Source organism: Haliotis asinina, chromosome 12, assembly GCF_037392515.1.
Source record: "Haliotis asinina isolate JCU_RB_2024 chromosome 12, JCU_Hal_asi_v2, whole genome shotgun sequence".
Taxonomy (NCBI): Eukaryota; Metazoa; Mollusca; class Gastropoda; order Lepetellida; family Haliotidae; genus Haliotis; species Haliotis asinina.
This window is the reverse complement of record NC_090291.1, coordinates 5,268,148-5,289,030: the sequence shown is the minus strand read 5'-3', so window position 1 is coordinate 5,289,030 and position 20,883 is coordinate 5,268,148. Positions and strand designations below refer to the sequence as shown.

General features: G+C 39.9%; 1 protein-coding gene across 4 annotated transcripts in view; it reads left to right on the top strand.

Annotated features, from left to right (window-relative positions):
- Window positions 1-20,883, top strand: part of LOC137257622 (glycine receptor subunit alpha-2-like) — a 119,397-nt gene that overhangs the window by 44,315 nt on the left and 54,199 nt on the right. For 3 of the 4 annotated variants that reach the window (XM_067794949.1, XM_067794948.1, XM_067794951.1), the window contains exon 2: window positions 5,033-5,132. In XM_067794949.1, coding sequence (XP_067651050.1) covers window positions 5,033-5,132 — 100 coding nt within the window. Of the gene's footprint in view, window positions 1-978; window positions 1,272-5,032; window positions 5,133-20,883 lie in introns of those variants that run through there. The other variant, XM_067794950.1, reaches the window with a different exon arrangement.

Genomic DNA, 20,883 nt, shown 5'->3' with positions numbered 1-20,883 from the left:
CTTGTCACCAATTTTCTTGGAAATATTATTGATCAACTGGTACAAATGTACACGTTTCCGATGGCATGCAACATGCAATTACAGTTTTACGCAGCTTGAAGCAGTATGACAGCAATATCATGACGAGGAACACCAGAAATGGGCTTCACGCATTGTACCCGTGTAGGAATCGAACCTTCATCTTTAGCGTGACGAGCGGACGCATTAACCACAAGGCTACCCCACCGCCCTTGCAACGCTACCACATAAGCTGTGTATCATTTACCAGTATATGGTCTCGGGTTGTGTTTCTGGAATAACGTTATGCGATCGGAAGACATAACGGCACTGACAGTTTCACGCCAGGCTTACAGCGTTCTGTGAGCGCAGGCTGTCAGTGGTGGTTAACCCGCGCCTAAGGTTCCCATTCCTCGGACTGTCGAGAATGGGAACGCCGGCATTTTCACTTCACTGCCAATCAGCTGACTTGCTGGGGAGACTCATTTGATTCTGGAGCCATTACGTGTGAATTGTTGACACTTTTTCTGCAACCACGTGTGTATATAGTTCTCGTGGTCTAAATAACGCGCCAATGTGAAACCCTGCTGCCTGTCTGCACTGGGTTGCGAACTCCATGGAAACTGACTTATAACCCTGGTGTCTGTGGATGCCAAGATTTATCTCACGTGTGTCTGCTGAAGACTTGATTTCATGTTTCTCTGTTGAAGACGTGGTGGAACAATTGTGTCCAGGGATGCAAAGATCTCACTCGTGTCTGCTCAAAACGTGATTAAGACCTGTGCTCGTTGATGCAGTGATATAACTCACATGTGTCCGTGGATATATATGTTGTAACACTTGTGTCAGTTAAGGGCGTGGTGGAACGATTGTAACAATTCTGATATATACCTCGCTTGTGTCTGTTCTGCCAGTGCATGCAGTGGAATAACAGTTGTGTCTGTTGATATCACGGAACGAGCCCTTTGAAGCTGTGGTTTAACATTACGAGAAAACCATTCTTGTATTCATTTCTCGCCATTTGTACCAGTAAACTCAGTTGCAAGTAAGCCTCACATCCTCGGACCAATTGTTCAATTCATCGGAAAATCGACCAGCTGATGCAAAACACTATACAGCTGGAGGGAGGTTGTGAGCCTATTGTTTTACTGAACAAACCGTTGCTGTTTTAACACTCCGTGGCCTTTGTTCCCCATAAATCTGTATTGGAATATTGTCCTGTATATCCATCCCCCAGGACAGGTGTGTCAGGAGATATTTATCAACTACGACAGGTAAGCTGTAATGTAAAGTGTCGGTACTAGTGCAGGTATAACTTGTGAGACATGTTCACGGTTGATACTGATGGACAAATGAATAATATGTAGGTATGGGGCATAATATGACAAAAACATGTCTGAATGAGGTTGACGGCGCTATCATCGTGCTGACACTTGCAAATGGTAGCATGTCAAATGCGAATTTCTCAGCACGAATTTGTTTAGTAAAGATATGAGAATATGTATGCAAAGATGTGAGAACAATTACATTCAATTGTACCTGTTCCATCTATAAGTGTGTGTGTGCGTGCGTGCGTGCGTGCGTGCGTGCGTGAACAGAATATATGAAGTATGTAATCAACAAATACTCATCTCCTCAAATGTCAGCCGTCCCTGTACCATGTGTGCCTGTCGCCAGGCTGCAGGAAGCTAATATAAAAGATGCAAATGTGCAGCTGTACATGTGTACGCCATAACAGTTGTATATATACTCATGGCTCACAGAGGGAACGTTGCACGGTAGTATGTCAATGTTTTGCCGTCGTTACAAAACTGACGAAGTGCAGCCGTTACCGCTGCCGTTATCATCCATACGTGACATCTATGTGTATCTTGCATATGCCACTATAGGGGATGTGTCATTGCTACCAACTATTGTACAAAAAGAGAAATGTGTATTTTGTGAAATAAAAATATAAACATTATTACCAATACAAATTGTCGCTTAAATATCGTATTAATATCAGTTACCATAATACATACATAACCATTGATAGAAGATCTAATTAAACCAACGTTGAGTGTTCGTTTAAACCCAGGAAACTTTGAATATTGATTTTGGTGTACAATAAAGTGACCTATCAGTCTGGCTCAAGTGGGAGTCATCATTATATTCTATACGTTTGTTCCAACCCAACAGTATCCATTTTTTAACTTATTGGGAACCATACAGGATCCATGTTATCAAATTAAATTTGCATCAAATAAGATTATGTACATATGAAATTTCAGATGCCAGGTGGATCTGCTGCTTGTCAATAAGACATCTGGAATTACTTTGTATCGATTGCTAGATATTCGGCGTGAATAATGATCCACTTGTTGGGATGACACTGGATTTCGCGGCTTGGCGATCTCGAATTGTAAAGAGCTATCAACTAAGCCAGATGGTTTTCACATGATCACACGTGCCCCACAGCGTTTGCTTGTATTTTCACAATCTAACATGGCGGAAACTTTGTAAAAAACACGGACAAATTTTCACTGCGTGTCGTGAAAACAAGAACTGTTTATTTTCCTGGGCTGTCTATAAGGAGAACATGTCGATTAGGCTCACTGTACTGTCGACAACACATTGCACAACTGTTGTATATGGCGGTTGTGTACATACTAAACTATTCACAAGAAATTCATGAATGCTCTTTTCTTCACAATAAGTTCATGTTTTATGTTGTGACCCAATTCTTTCGTGTGACAACATTAATAACTGTCATGATCTAATTCTTTCAGAACTAATCTGTCATGACTAAAATAGATAAAATCGGGTGTTCTTCAGTTACTCTGAGCAATCCGTTATTGTAGATGTTTTGCAAAACATGCATCGTGAAGTGTAAGTGCTTTGAGCAACATCTCACCAACTCACTGATGCAACAGTCGTCACGAATGTCTAATACTGCTACAGGCAAATCTGTGGTATTCAGAACACTTTGTTTTGTTTCCCACCTTTGCGATTCTGTAAATGCATAGCGTCACCAAAACATACATCTGTTTCTTTGATGGTCTCAGGAATGTCTAAAGCATCTATGCTGAAAGTGTGGTTTGTCACATTTACCTGATGAATTGTCCAATTCCACATTTGACAAGCCACATTTCATTGTTCAATTGCCACATTCTTCTCAGTCAGTCAATATTTTCCTGGTTGTCACTTTACCTTTATGCAGCAGAACTACATAGGTATCAGGAGCATATTGCAGCTGAGAGGAAAGTGTGTGAGTGAGTGAGTACACGGTGTTACACGACCTTTAGCAGTATCACGGCGGAGGACACCACTAGGGAATCGAACAGATGTCTACATGATGATGAACAGGCGTTTTAACCATTAGCCTAGCCCGCCGTCCTATATGTGGAAAAGGCCGCCAGTAATTGATGGAAGGCAAAATCCTACACCAACATGCCGTTTCCCTCTCCCCCTTCCCCGTCCATGACTCCTCGTGATTACATACCGCACAAAAACGTAGCACTAAATCAGTACCCCATTATCTGGGAACATTCGAAGAGAATATATGCATGATGCTGATAGAGACTAAAGAACAATATCTTTTTCTCACAAATGTCTTCTTCACATATAACTTTGTGCGTACAGATGATATTCGGACCATTATGAGTTTTCGGCTGAATATTAATGCGATATTTAGGAGGTAATATCGAACGGTGACAGTAAGACGTTTAAGCATACTTTGAGTGTGCAACATGAACGAAGTAGATCGACGGGAAAGTGTTGAGCGTGTGAAAAATAGTGAATAGGTAGAAGGTATCCAGAGATCTCTCACGGCAGAAAATGTCTTTATATTTCATCGCAACAGCCACATAGGCACCAGGAAGTGTTCAGACAATTTTATCTAAAGTCTATGTTCCAGGGACACCAGGAAGTGTTCAGACAATTTTATCTAAAGTCTATGTTCCAGGGACACCGGGAAGTGTCCTTACGATCGTATCTGTAGTCCTAGGCTGTGTGTCCCAGGAATGACTGTATAATGGTATCCATAGCCCCTGTCTATGAATTTCAGTGACACCAGGAAGTCTCATTACATTGGTATCTGTAGTCCCTGTCTATGTGTTTCAGTGACACAAACACCTGTCTTTACAATTGTATCTATAGTACGTCTATGTCTCATTACAATGGTATCTATAGTCCTCGCCTATGTGTCTCACGGACACCAGCAAGTCTCATTGCAATGGTATCTATAGTCCTCGCCTATGTGTCTCACGGACACCAGCAAGTCTCATTGCAATGGTATCTATAGTCCTCGCCTATGTGTCTCACGGACACCAGCAAGTCTCATTGCAATGGTATCTATAGTCCTCGCCTATGTGTCTCACGGACACCAGCAAGTCTCATTGCAATGGTATCTATAGTCCTCGCCTATGTGTCTCACGGACACCAGCAAGTCTCATTGCAATGGTATCTATAGTCCTCGCCTATGTGTTTCAGGGACACCAGGAAGTGTCTTTAAAATCGTATTTATTGTGCTTGTCTATACGTTTCAGGGATACCAGGAAGTTTCATTACAATGCTATCGATAGTACGTGTCTATGTGTATCTGTGACACCAGGAAGTGTCTTTACAGTGGTTTCTATAATCCTTGTTGGAGAATTTTACGAACACCAGGAAGTGTCATTACAATGGTATCTATAGTGTGTGTCTATGTGTTTCTGTGACACCAGGGAGTCCCATTGCCATTGTATCTATTGTGTTTGTCTTTATATTTCAGGGATACCAGAAAGTTTCATAACAATGGTATCTCTGCTCCGTGTCTATGTGTTTCGGTAACACAAGCACCTGTCTTTACAATTGTATCTATAGTATTGTATCTATGTATGTGTTTCTGTGACACCAGGAAGTGTCTTTACAGTGGTATCTATAATCATTGTTGATGTATTTCACGAACACCAGGAAGTGTCGTGACAATGGTACCTATAGTTGTTGTCTATGTGTTTCACAGACATCAAAAAGTGTCGTTACTATGGTATTTATATTCCTTGCCTATGTGTTTCAGTGACATCGGGGCGTGGCTTCATGGCGGGCCCCATCATGCCAGTGTTGGTCAACTTGACCCTCTTCTCCTCTATTCCACGGATGTCCTTGGGTCAAGCCAGGTAGGAACAACATCTATCATAAATGCCATAAAATGGTTTGTTTTCACAGCCAAGGATCCAGTGACTCACTGTCAGCAGGAAACTCAGCTAATTATCTTAACATTGAAACGTGCATCCGCCCAGATGGACGTGTCTTCTGTATACACTCTGAAGTATTAAGTATATAAACTTCTAGGCAGGAATATAAAACCGGGATATCGTTAAAGGGAAACTAGTTCTTCCGCGTCCTGCACTTGAACCACTGACAAGTGTAACTTCGATGGTATTTAGGTTTTGTTGTTGCTGTTGATCCTGAAGGTGGTCTCCAAGACAGTGCGGACGGACATGAAACAGATTCGCCTTCAAAATGTCAAAGCACTCAGTTACATGCGAGGTTTCATCTTCATCTCATCTTCATCAACTGTCTGCCTCCAGGGATAATGTATCAGGTTTCTTAAACAGCTTATGTTCTAACAACTGAGACTGATTCCAATCTGTTGTACTTAAATAGGACTAGCTGGAGTTGGAGAAGATATATTCACAGTTCATATCATCTGCGTTGTGGCATATTTAGATGTAGTGTGTAGATGTATAGGTCATCTGTATTTCACAGATCGGTGTTTCTTCATCAGCTCGTAACATAGACAACATGTATATATGTCAATAGCATTAACATGTTTGATGGCATGACCAGCATGCATTGGGCATCATCACTTAACGCCTTATCACCGTTACATATCTTCTGTCAAGCACATCTGTGGTGCCCCCGCCTTGCGAAGTAAAAGCATACCCGTTCACGTACATACCTTCTGTTACGCTGAGGGAGGGTAGCGTAGCCTGGTGTTTACAGCGTTCGCTCGTCACGCCAAAGACCCATGTTCGATTCCCCAAATGGACAAACTGTGTGAAGCCCCATTTCCTATAATATTGCTGAACGTGGCGTGTAATGTGAAAATAACTCGTTAGCAAAATATTGTTTATTAATATATTGCCTGTCCGATGTATTGACTGTTTATATTCATATCCGAAAGGTCAAGGTCTCGGGAGGGGTAAGGGGGGTGGGGGGGGGGGGGGAAGATGAGAAGGGTGAAGGAATGTGAGAGGTGAAGAAATGTACGAGGTGTTCTCACCTTTACATCTCCATGTTTACTAGTTTGTGTGTTTCACACATTATAGATCAACTTCCCGTGTCTCTTAAGGGTAATAATGGAACACTGTATTCGAAGCTTGTAATCAATATTGATATGAGGCAATGGCACGTCAGTATCAATATAATATCACCACATACACATTACCCCATAGACTCAATATTAATAATGCATGTTTTGCTTTATACAAATATGTATTCCAACATGCAGGGATCATCAATGATAGGGGATCAGGTGTCCAAACATTGCTATACGTCACAATTAACAAAGTACAATGTCCACACTTCGAACAGATCTCAACTTTGTTGTCACAGATAAGTCTCTAGAGACGGGGGATTACGCCAGACTTAAACCATCGGTTACTATTACAGCCTGTGTGATGTGACGGTGACCAATGGGGATGCACCTCTGAGTGGGTTCTGTATTGGACATATATGTCCAGACTTCTGTTGCTGACAGAGGACACAATACATCAGAAGTAGTGATGGTTTAGCCCTTCCACAATATCAACATACGAATTATTGTATTGTGACTGGTTTTAATGTCGTCAATAGTTCCGTGTTGACACAACAAACAAGTGATGTTAACACTATGTTAGTATACATTGTGAGTATGGTTTCATATTAAACGCACAAATGAAAACATCTATCTAATACAATTACTAAATTCGATTTGTAACACACCTTTCCGTGTTTCAAACGTGAACAACTGCCTTGCCTTTGCGTGTGTTTGTGACACTACCCCTACATGATGGTGATTTATAAACACGTGATATAGTGGGCATTGTACAGTGTACTATGTTTGGACAGGGGATTCATATTATTATCGAAATAGATTTTCGTCCTCGTTTACGGTATCGTAATATTCCATTCAAACTCTCTTAGGGAGATGTGTGCTTGTGGCGTTTTCATTTGTGTGACAGAACTGCGAATATAATTCATAACGGTAGTATTCCCTTTCTACCTTCCTATAGTAAAATGTTAGTGTAGGTTGACGGACAATAATGGTGTTACTTTTGAGATTCTACACTAAAGATCTTCCTCAGATAAATGCCAGTATCAAGTGAAATAACCATATAATCAATATATAATCCAGAACCCGATATTTATATTGCATTTCAGACAGTTCCCTAGATCATATTCACAGTTAGTGTTAAACCAGTCACCAGGGAACTCGACTGTTTGGCCAAGGGTTGTCGTCGATCATCTAGGCTAAATACATTGTTCAGATCCTCAGTTATTTCTATCACATTCAGAGATGTGACCCCACGTTCTTCATCAAATTAGCGGACGTGTGACCAGTCCATCAAACTGTTGGTTGTAGTGTTGGATTTACATGAAGAGGAAAACGTCGAGATTTTTACCAGTTTGTTGATCCATCTTTGATCTCCCCTGTCATCACTTCATCACAAATGTAAATGTCATTACAATGATGGTGGGTTCCGCGGACAGTTAGCAAACACCGCTGTTGCAGCGTTTAACGTCATGGCGGCTTGCTTTCGCTACGTGATGATACATGTTGTATCCAAATCTCATCATGATTTGCTCAGATGTCATACAGACACAATCTTTTCATGTCGTGTTTGATTGATATCAAATATTGATGCGGTCTTGCAATTGTCGAACGGCCGTGACTGGATTTGTGTTTGATCGCGGTCAGTATTTGAAGGACCATGGGGTTACTTAAGTTAGAATCAGCGTATCTAAATGTCAGACCTTTTAGAGGTAGTTTTATGATAGCTTTTACAAATATTTTTAATATACCTTCTCCAAATAGTAATACCTTGTCGGCACGGCGTAGTGATCCATTATTAGAACGCGTTAGAAACTGTGAGAATTGTCACGTTATGAAGTACTATCTTCGTGAATGTTTATTGCAATAAATGCCCAGCATAGCTAATATGGTTTTCTATAAGTAATGAGTGTCTGAAGGGCGATATCATAATTAATATTCGCTATCTATATATTGTCTAGAAATGTATGTTGAGGTAACATACAGCTATTGTATATTCCAGAGAACACAGGGATGTTGCTTAATGTCAGTTATGTTACGGCGGCAGATTACATATTGTGGCGTCACATAAAGCATTGTGCTGAATCCGACTGTGTACCTGTTCTGTAATATTTTCTACATCCCGAGACTATCGTCGATATGACATATCACCTATAGTACCCATACCAACCACTTTCTGCTTGTTTCCCTCTACGTACGGACAGTTCCTTTAACTAAAGAATAGGTAAACCCAGTTCTAAACTATATATATTATATCGCCTCGTATCAGTTCAGAAGTATTCAAATGAAGATGCGCGTACACATTATTCTCCATACCGATTCAACACGTAACATCAGCTCATGTAAGCAGAAAAAGTCATTTAGTCTGTTCAGAAAGACAATATATAACCTCCCCGAGGAGAGTTGCTATCAGTGATAATGATTTCTCCCTGGACTTTCCCCAATCTCCCTAATTTGCTCAGTGTCACTACAGACAGCTCCCTTAGGGTTCGGGTCATTATGACCAATCAGATTAGCTGTCCACCAACCCGGTTACTTGAGATCATCAGCCACATGCACCACTACCTCAGTGTCATAGGAAACTCGCTTATGTGAACAGCATAAATGGATTAGGGTGGGGTGGGGGGATGGGGGGTGGGGCAAGATTCTACCGAGGTACTCTTGTCATATTTCCAGGTCGTAAATAGCATTGCTCCACCGTCATTGTGTAACTCAAGAAGGTTGTGACTGGGTTGACAGATAAACATTAAGCCTATCTTAGTGATGCCTGAGTTCCACTGACATAAATATAGGCATACCAGTTAACAATAACTAATAACCAATTAACAATAACTAATAAACTGTTTATTACATATTCACCGCAAAGGTTCATCGTTATGAAACATACATCTTTATGGATAACGACAGTGACAAGGCTTAAATATATAATGATTCTTATAATAAATATAACTTCGCATGTATTGCATAGAGCAACGTCTCGATGTAGATTATTTCACCGGTGTCACTAACTTCTAAAATGCCGATCAGTCAAAGGACCTTCGTAAGTATTTTATGCCAGTTGCTGGAATAAATGGCAATAGGTCAACTGGGCACATGACTTCCTCCTTGCGCCATTGTTTGTATGTAGTAATTATGGACTAAACAAGAGAGGTCCTCTTCTACCACATACGACAATTCAGGATGTGATACTACAATCTACGGCTGACATCAACATCTAGTATGTCTGCAAGTACAGGTACAATCGGGTGTTCTGTGTAGTGCACTTCCAGTATTTTGCATGGGATTATCCCAGATACGCTGCCTTCCATTTTATTACCAGTGCCGCGTTGCACAAAGCCATCTTGAAACTATGGTTGCGGGAAGTCTGTGCTAAAGTAGAGAATGTACGATCGTCTGAACGTTACAATCGCTGTGTAGAACGAGGCACCGGCACAGGTAAATTTTCATTTTTTGCCACCAAGGAGCTCTATGTCTACACATAGTTCAAGCATTGCCACCAAACGATGTGTTAATCTTCTTTGCGTGGTATTTGCTATGATGTATTCACCATGAAGGATTTGTTAAAATCACACCGGAACTATTGTTGGGATTAGATGTGAGCTGAAAAACTCTGTTTAGATCCACAACAGAAACCCTGACCAATCTTTTTTTGTTGAATACACAACATAAACCTTGACCAATCCTTTTTGGAATATACCATACAAACCCTGACGATGATGTTAATTGTGTCCTAAACATATTTCACTCAGTATATCAAAGCATTTTAAACGGCTAATCTTGCTGAAACTCCAAACATGTATCAGCCCGTAAACATTTAAATGCGTTATGTCCTGCAAATACCATCATGCTGTAGTTCCCAATCATATCTAGATTATGGGAATGTTGTGTTTAAGGGGTGTTTAAGCTGGGAGATGTGTTTATTTTAGGTGTACAGACTCTTAACGTGTTTAGATATATCACACCATATGTGCATTCCGTTTGGAATATAAACACCACCCAAGCATACTGAGATCTAAACATGATTTATGTATTATGCTTACACTCTAAATGCGTGTTTATAGTGGGGCATGACGTAGACAGTCTGTATGGAAGAACGCATGTATATCTCAGTTGTGAGGTAGGTAGCTGACTAAAGAACATTCCCCACAGTGCAGTGGCCCAGTACCCGGCGCAATATTATACTCCTGAAACTGATGTAAAAACTGTTCTCTCCCTACCGCGTAATGGTACAAAAATACACAAGACATACCTCCAGAGGCAAACAGCTTGTACTGCTTACCGCCAATGTTAGGTAAGCCTTGCTGTGAAAGCTATAACACTGTAATCAGCGCACCAATGACACAGAACCATTTAAAGAGATATAGCAGTGTTCCATTCACACAAGCATGTGGCGGTGTTCATTCTAGACTTAATTAATGTGTCAACAACTCGTGTCAGTAGTCCTGGGTGTAATGATGATGTATGTTGTGTCTGTGTTAAGAGTAACACTGTAGATGAATGTCATACCCTTACAAAGTTGAAGGTCTGGCACTTCATCAAGACACAATTATATCATTACGTACGCTACATATCTTTGCAATCTCTGTCTTGGCAGGATGTCTATACTTATTATTAATGGTTCCACCGTATCGCATGTACATCATTAATTATATAAGCTGTGAGTTGTCTCTAAATACCACACGTTTGCCTGTTTGCTGTTAAGCGCCACACTCAACCATAGTTTGGACCAAACAAACCAGTGGTTGGTATCAGCACCAAATCAATGTTTGTCTCTTACGAACAACCTAGAATCCAAGTAGGACCCTCATTTTCATGTATTTTACTTCAAGCGCTTACCGCAAATCGCGGACCAGTCTAGTTTAGCTGCAGGTTGTGTGGTAAAATGTGTAATTTATGTTTCGCCGTTTGGGGTAGGTAACGTTCAAAATCCGGTATAAATCCCTGGTCAATATTTCGAATCGTATAATCATCGATATACAATTTCCACCAAATACACAAGGATTTCTTTGAATTCTTTGTTTATTTTACAAACTGTAATACACATTCTGATGATTGCGTGTTTTGATATATATGTTTTGATTAAAATGTGGGTTTTTTTAGTAAAAGCACCATACGGCTTCAAAATACAAACAGAACTTTCACTTGGCAGCTAACTTTTTCCCTGATACATGGGGAGAATATGTCCAAAGGTTCCTATCCAGGTGTCACGTCATATTATGCATATGGGTGGTGGTTTAGCCTGATGGTCAAGGCCATTGTTCATCATACTGAAGACCCATATCCGTATTTCCCCGCGATCATATTGCTGGGATATTCCAAAATGCAGCGCAATACCGTGCTCATTCACTCATATCATGTATTTCCGGGTTTCATATTTGCCTTTGCGTGTGTTTATGACGGGTTCCGCTTTATGACGCTCAACTGTCAACACTCTTTGAAAGTCGGAATCGTACAGTCGACACTGCGCTCAGAAATCAGAGTGAATATGGATAAGGTTGTGTTATATGTACATATTTTTTAGCTACATTAAGTTTGTCTCGTTGCAGTAGGAACCTTCTGAACATTTAGCATATTAGGTTGGTGATTTATCAGTATTGCATACAAGAACACACAGCATATATTAATCAGTCCTACGTAGACTTTAGAATATGTTCTCTTAAAGTCGACATCGTTCTGCTGCGTATTTCAGGACAGAAACATTCTATTATTTATGTTAATGTGATTGTAATGCGATTGTTATTATATACACGTGCATAAAAGTTAAGCGCCACCTACTATTTTTGTGATTCGCTACTTTGGATTCTCAATGGTAGCTACTGTAACGAGATCTACCGTAACGAGATCTACCGTAACGAGGTCTACCGTAACGAGATCAACCGTAACGAGATCTATTCCTGCCATTTACATCATTGGTTTGATTATGTTTGGCAGTCAAACGGGTGATGACGCTGTGATGGCGACCCAGATGCCTAGCAAATGCCCTGCATGACATGCCAGCATTTTACATGTTTACCACCTGCTATCTCTCAGCGGTAGTTAACTTTCTCCTCACCATGATTGATTTTCTAACTCTAAAGTGAAAGTCTCGCAACAGCCCGTTGAAACCAAGTGTGTGAAACTTGATTTTCAAGATTCTGATGGTAGGGAAGTGGAGTTGCATGTGCAGAACGTTTTCCTTGTCATATTTTGACATTCTTAGCTTCAATAACTTGTGAAAGGCTAATTCAGTCATAAACATTTATAGTTTGTATTTCTGATCTTCAGTGGTGAAATCAAGACACTATGAAAATAGTGGCGCTTAACTTTTGTGCATGTGTATACTTAAAACAAATAACTTCCTTGAAGACGGGGGACGATAAGAAAACGGTAACTATGATCAGACAGTAGATTTTGAGAAAACGTTAAAATATTTATAAGTTAGATATAAAAACCACCACAAAAACATATAGAATATTTAATATGTGTGTGTCCAACAGCAAGATGTTTATACTAGGGTTGCAATGAATACATTATATTGTGAATATGATATGTATCACAAATAACGAGCACGAAATTCAATTTTATTCACAGATACGATGTTGTAGTTAAGTGATTGATGTACAATATGGAACCCCCATGTTGACTCTTAATTTGCCGTAGCACTAACTAGTGATCTGACATGACACTCAAATTTGGTAAGTAGTGCACTAATAGTTGTAGTCCACAGTATCACGTGCAGTCATTGCAAACTAACATGACACTATTGCAAGGCTAGTACATAGTCCAGTCTTGCATATATCACTTTAATAAAGGCTCAAGTAAAATATGCTCAGGAAGAAATATTCATTCATATTCGGTTCTGGTGACCCCGAATAACGAACTGTATCCATAAAGGGCTACGGTTCGATTCAACGAAAATGTGAGTGTATCGTAACAGCTCTAGTTTCTACTGTCGGCCGATACTGAAGTTTTGTTGGTTGTGTGAACCTGTCAACTACAACAACGTCCAGCTAACAGTCATGTGCACCTAATAACGGTCTACATTCACCTGACTATGACTGGTTGACTGCATTCCATTGTCCTTGGTCGAAGGTACAGTCAATGTACTGTTAGTATGAATTCCGACACAGTATCGTTAATGTTTATATTTGTCTAGTTCTAATGAGAAATGTTCACCCAGCAAGGACATACAGGTAAATTCAATTAACAAAGGTCAGTCGGTGTAAACGTGTCATAAAATGTATTGCATCCAATCAATACACGGAGAGTAGCCAACCGATCCCATTTCAGTCCGATGAATGATACCTATGTCGATATACCTCAACTGGATACGAGTCACGTAGCAATATGGATTTTCAACACGTTGGTATTCATTTTCCTCACATATTTTACGTCATATTTTGCCAGGCACGGAATAACAACATAAAATGTCAACGCCGGAGATTACCCAGTCTCGAATATCCATCAACCTCAGTCTCTGCTGTGCGTAATGAAAGCAAAATATATACTTAGCGATGATCGCGGATTGCAATGATCACTGAATGTCCTATCGGCAGTGCTGACCTCAGAATGCGCATCAATAGGTGTTTGTGATTTAAATGTGGAAATGCTAGTCAGCACGTTTACATCACCTTCTGAAGGATTAATATAACCTTTTAGCATTTGCAAAGCTTTTCATGCAGCAACAAAAGTCCATCGGTTGTATTACAAGAACATTCAGTGACATCTTCAATGTTCCTGTGTTCCCTATGTTACGTTAATAATGTTAAGGTACGCCTTTTGCCATATTTAGACGATAGTAAGACAACATTCCAGTTCTGGCTGTTGCCTTGATGCGGTATTGTATCGGCTACCATTCGTTTTGGAGGAACATTTAATCAGAACCTGTCGTGGAAGGCCATTATTGCCACTTGGAATGCCACTGAGATGCATCAATGTCGCTAATCAAAACCAATGTGTTTGGACTTCAGCGTGACCGACTTCGCTACCGCTATTAAATCAGTAAATAACATCCCAAAGTGTGTCATTATTGGACAAGGCTATAAATCATTGGGTTCAAGTGATCCAGTTTGGATAAACACAAACGTTGTTGGTACTTTGTGACCCATTCATTTGTTATTGTATTACCAAGAGTCTTGTATATTTAAAGGCGATGTCAATGGAATCTCAAAGTCGGTGGCACTATCAAGGAACTAGGAAAGCAAATGCTATCTAGAAAGTGTCGCAATACCACCGGGTGTCCATGGAAACAGGGGGAAGAGATAATACGACTTTGAAAGTTCGTGACAAAGAACATATGGTTTAATCATTATTTACATTATTTAATATTAACGCATACCGGCACCGATAAGCTGTATATAATAGCCTACTGTGCCTTCACTGGAGATTGTCTGCACTGGTAATCAATATTCACCATTAATTCTGAATCCGTCAACGTCTGAATATTTAGAGAATAAACACAAAGGTATCTTCACATAGCATCAGTGTTTGTGTGGGTTGTTGCACCGAACGATGCAATGTATGCATACAGCTGCTTGTATGTGTTACAAATCTGCACATACGTCTGCAGTGCCGTGTTACACGGAACTTCCAGCTCCGTAGAGAGATGACGATATTCACTATGAAACATAAGCCGAACCACACGATAACATTGTATAAGTATAATTTAAGTCGACAAAGTCATAATTTGAAGGAACAGCTGCTATATACAGAGACGAGCATAAACATGTGTAAATCACTGTGAATATGTGAATCTCTGTCAAGTAGCGATGACACCAGGTGTTAAGGTGTACGTTGATGCTGAAGTGATGGCGACAGTTCATAGGTATATGCACAGGCGTGTGGTTGTTTTTCTTCGAAAGGAAACACAGAAACATTTGGTACAAATCAAAACAGGTAGTTGCATCTGACACCATTTACATATGTAAGAATTTAGAATTGTCTACCATATTACATTTGAATGCATTTATATCAAAGAAGCCGTTTAGTTTATGCACACGATTTCTTTCGACCCTTGAACAACAACAACAACAACAAGAAGAAGAAGAGGCTGCTAGATTGTTTCTCAGAAGTGAAACGTAGAACTTGAAGGCTAAACCTGCAGGACACGAACGGACGGAATGTTGACTCTTGGACCGTTTAACAGTTAAAAATGCAACTTGACACACCGATTGCGACTTCTCTCATTATTTTGATTTCATTTGTTTGCGATTTGTTCCCAGTCACGATGCCCTACAGCGCACTTCCCGATGACAATCTGTTGCCGAGGATTCTGTGATATAGGAGCACACATGTGTGCATATATTTTACACATGTATGGCCGTCTGTGTCAGGTCCCTTTTGTAGTAAGATATACCATGCATTTCACAGACTGAACGTTTGTGATGTTTGAAAAACCAAGCCTAGCGGCATGGGTAATTTTATGGAATGAATAAAGACGGGTTTAGTACGGCTTTGAACAGAATTTTATGTAGTTTTACCAAGGCGTGTAAGTTTAGTGTGAGAGGTGAAATTATGTCTGTGTTAGATGGTTATCTACCAGCAAGGATGTGGTTCACACGAACCCTGACAGAACAGCTGCACCTCAGTTCGCCTAGCGAATTCTGCGACTTGACCAAGCCTCTTTACGTTCAACGAATAGATACACACGAATGAAGAAATGTTACTCGAAAATATATTTGACATATGTTTAATCCAATCCATTTTTTGTTCAGGCCTGTAGATGACTATTATTCCTGCATGCTTACCCAATGGCATATTGTCTTTGATTGTCGAAGTAGTCATCGTAAAAAACTATTTAGCGTGCAACATTTATAATGTAGAATTTAGGAACATTGAATCTAGGAACAATTTAAATTTTAGAAATTCAAAAATGTTGGGAAGTAGGATGATCCCAGAAATTCACTTCCTTATTATTTGATGTCAACAAAAACATTTGAACTGTTCAGAAACATATAAAAAAATAAAGTGATGAGATTTTGGAATTGTGGAAGAAATAGTTTATAATTCTGTGGATGTTCTCCGGGAAGTGTTTAAGTTTTGGCAGGATTTCAACAGAAAAAAATATTTCATCAATCCCAAAGAAAACATTTATATCACTTAATCAACCCAAAGTCAAACTGTTATTCCATATCCGTTTCCATGACGCGTTAACAACCCCCTGGCAAACGGTGGTACGCGGCATTGCATGGCGATCACGGCATTGGCATTGAGTCAATTTGGATTCAGATGAAACAGAGGAATTTACTGGAACAAAGGGACGCCATATCTCCCACCAGATGGCGCCTTCCGTAACCACTGCTTGTTGTAGGTGGCGCCTCAGCCAGCACATTGTCCTGCTACTTCGTAGACTCTGTCCAGGAGTGGCAACGAGAATTAGGGGTATTTTTAACGAGATTATCAATTACTTGTCTAAAAGACTCCAGGTTACAGACAATTTGTGCGTTTACGTTAGCGATCTGCCAGGATGGTTTCTTTGTTGTTTTACGCCGCTGGGATGTGAATCCATACATAAATCAAGAGACATAAGGCTGCTGATGCCATGGAAACTAACATCATGCCTATACATAAAAGGATGAAAAGTGTTACCTCCCATGAAAGGAGCAATGAGCACCAGCAGATAAACCACATGGAAACATTGCTTACTGGCTGAGAAAACAGAACTTAATGAGCTATTAACATGTATGGAGCATGTATTGCATGGAAATTGTGACATTTGATTTTTTGCATTACCGAATGAACCTCGGGCTTTCAACGTGTTCATTATTTAATCATATACCCATGCTACTAATTGAAAACTCAGATTCCACATTGTCCATGTTATTTACTGGCTGAAATTACTTCCTTGTATTTAAACTCCATTAATACAGTATTTTACCAGCCAAAGTATATTGAAACAGTTATGTGTGTTTAAATGCTAATCCCGTCTGCATACCTAATGCAGTAAAATCGACGAGAGTTTTTTTAAAGGAAAGATTTTCAGTTGCGGTAGTGCACATCCAGTTTTTCGAGTGCTTACTGTGTCCACAAGGTGTCCGAATGTTCAAGGACCAGCAAATACGAATCATTAGGATTACACTAATGGACAAAATAAACGACATTTTCTCACAGATGCGTAAACGTTTGGAAAGTGTCTCCAAATATATTCCATCCGATGTTTTTGAAAACTTTACTAAGGTCTTTAATGGTGTCAAGCAACATTAGAAAAAGCACCATTCGACCGCATATAAGTAATACTATATAATGTGTCTATAGACTCTTGTCACGGGCAGTAGCAGACATTTCTGTCATGAGCCGTTATCTGACACTGTCCAAATCATGCTTCCAACATTCGTGAATGGGAATGTGCCACACACTAACATTCTGTCATTTCATCATTGATAAATACCTTACCTGACAAGTACCCCGTTCTACAACTTTTTAAAAGTGTTTCTTTCTTTTGTTCCTCTTCTTGTAATTATCACCTGAATATATCTCATCTCATCCTTGTATTATATGTACTAGTATCATTTAAATAGTGAATATCTGAAACATCCGTTTGATTTTCTGTTCATTCCGTCAACCATGCTGATGCGGGGAAAATCTCGACATCACCCTTTCCATCTTCAGTTCGTGGACGTTTTAAAGTTTTGACAAAGGATAGGTGACACTAATTGTGAAGATAAACATGGGATGGTAGTGTCTTCTTGTTATATTATGTAGAGGGCAACATCCGAATACCTCTCCATTCCTCACAAATAATGACGAGGCGCATCATTATTAAGGAATGGAGAGGTACGCTGATTACCCTACTTAAATAACGTGAAAAAAATGGGAATATTTCTTTTATCAAAATTATAAGTCAAAATGACAAAATGAAGTCTTTAATATGAAATTGGTATACACCGCTCCATTCCTGAGTGATGGAGCAAGCAGACAACGGAATGGCATCACAAATGTAATTTTTAACTCAGTTGCTGGCGAAAGGCTATGAAAGGTAACCAAAATATGTTTTCTGCACCGCAGAGTCTTGTACTTGGAAGTTGACTCTGGGATCCGAACCCGCACTCTTGGCGTGAGACACCGAATCCCCAGCACATGAAGTCAGCCGTCTCAACTATATGTTATTTCTAATGACGACTGAAGCGTTTCATGTTGGATACATCCATATGGGTTCAGTCTGAAGCATGTGACGACTGTTTCGTATCTTTGCTGGTAAAATCAACACTGAATTTCTTTAACTGAATGGATGATGAATTATTGCTGTGTTAATATGGCTTTTCAAAGCTGTATCAATGATATGCTGTCTGCCGAATACATTGCAGGACAGTGTGGTGTTTCTTATTATGTATATATAGTATTACTCAACTCTTGTATGCTATTATCGGCGTGTCACATCGGTCTCCCTTAAAGGTTACATGTAACGTAAAACACAACTTTGCAGATTCTGATACCTTTCAGCATGCATATACCGAAACAAATCATCAAAAATGCCAATTCAAAAAAAAAAAAACAAGATGAAAAGAAGTCCGCGAAATCGGAGCTCAAACGAATGTCTAAATTTTCCTCAGGGGAAAAAAGTGGTTTCAACAGCTATGCTGCGCTGCGCCCATAACGCATGCGCACTTATCTTTACGTGGAGCTTGAAACAGTATGCGTATGCATGCCCGGTGTCTGAGCAGTAGTCTACTCTTGGTTGTGTACACATACAAAATAATCTACTCGTTACATAAAAAAACTTGTTAATAGTGGTAAGCAACCTCTGTCACAGAGAAAGCTCAATATCTGGTTTATTGACACTTATACGTCTCCCTGCCTGTCTCCTAAAGGCAATATGCCGTGATACACAGTTTCAGTCATTGACCACATGCAATTTGAACTTAACACCTATCAGACTATACGACATAAACAAAATAAAATGATTTATGACTCGTGCACCCGAGTCCCGTCGCTGCCACATTATGTAATTATGCAGGTGTGATACTTGTACACATGACATATTTGTATGTCTGTGGGTTGCAAACAAACTACATTCATTTTTCTCGGATGACTGGATCTGACGGAAACTGGTGCAAACTCTTGTCAGTTTCAAGTCCTGCTCTGTACTTGGACGAATGACAGTTTCCAGCTAGGCAACAGTTCACCATCTCTACTGAGATGATTTTTGATTGGATCGAACGCAAACTCAGAGAACATGTATTTACAAAACCCAACATCTCTATATATACTTTTATGGATAACACTTTTCTAGTGTATAGCATTTTGTTTGACAACGGTTAATGAATCCATACTGTAACGACGCATCAAGTACAATAAGAGAAGTTGTAAAGAATAAAAGAATCTTACTTTCTTGTGACTGGCCATACTTCTAAAATGCCCATCAAACAGATCATCTTTCTGTGCACACAATGAGCCCTCAGCGCATCAGCAAATGAACCAGCCAATCGGAAGCCGTCGTTACTTTTGAGTGCGCGCCCACCCGCTATGACTGGGTTCGGTCTCCCGAGGGCTTCGTTTCGAGGGAAGTAAGCCCAAGTACAAAATATAGCACTTTGAATCACGACTGTACGCTTATAATTTTGTTTATTTGTTTTCTTACAAACAGCACTGTATATTATAAGTCATGAATAAGTGATAAGTTATGTTGGATTTTTGGTTGCATGTGACCTTTACTGTTTATTGGGACATATGTCAAATGAAGCATACCAGCTACCTGTCGTAGTGAATCATCCCAAGACACGAAACAAACGTACTTCTCAACAGTCATTACGTTTATACGAGTGTATTTACGTCGCATAATTATCTAATGTCAATACAAAGCGTTAAAGACAGATATGAACCAGTCGCGACTATCTGCCAAAACAGATTCCGTTACGCGCAGAATTCATAACAGTGAGCACCATATAAATGGATCGGTCAAAATTTGTGCTGACACTGGGTGTTCGCGAAGGATCATGCTTGTCATGCTGTGTCTGTAGCTCCCACTCACACACCACGTGCAGCAAAATATTCTCCAATTAAGTTATATCAGTCGAATGTTTCAATTTTCCAAACTTTGTTGGGCCATTGGAAACAAGGGAATAGTGCAGACATACTTCAGCTTGCATGAATATGTCGATGTCCTGTATCGACATGACATTAAAGGCTAACGAACTAGCCTTAAGGTCACCCAATACTACAAATCGACCATAAACATACCTTCTGTACTGTTTCATATGGCGTTCACTTGGGGGCTGATTGATCTGGGGGATTCATTGGTACATTGGTATTTGCATGACCGTGTCTGGTGTTGACAGAAGGTTCGTTGCTCGATTGTACGATGCAATACAGACTGTTCCACATGTCGAGTATCTTGAATACGCACAAGCCCTGAGCAGTGCTTCCGGTGTACAGTGTAACTATACTACTTTGCAGTAGAAGACTGAGGTAAATTGTTCTTGAGACTGACAAAATTGTAACGTCAGTGCTTTATAGCTTTATGTCAATTACTGACCTTTGCCAGTTGTTTTTCTGATGTTTCATGATAGCAGTAACACTGATCGACTGAGACCACTGATTAGACAGACACGCAGGTAAAAAAACAGACTCACTGATAGGAAAAATGACACACAAACACCTATTGATAGAAAGACGGACACACAAATACATACCGACTG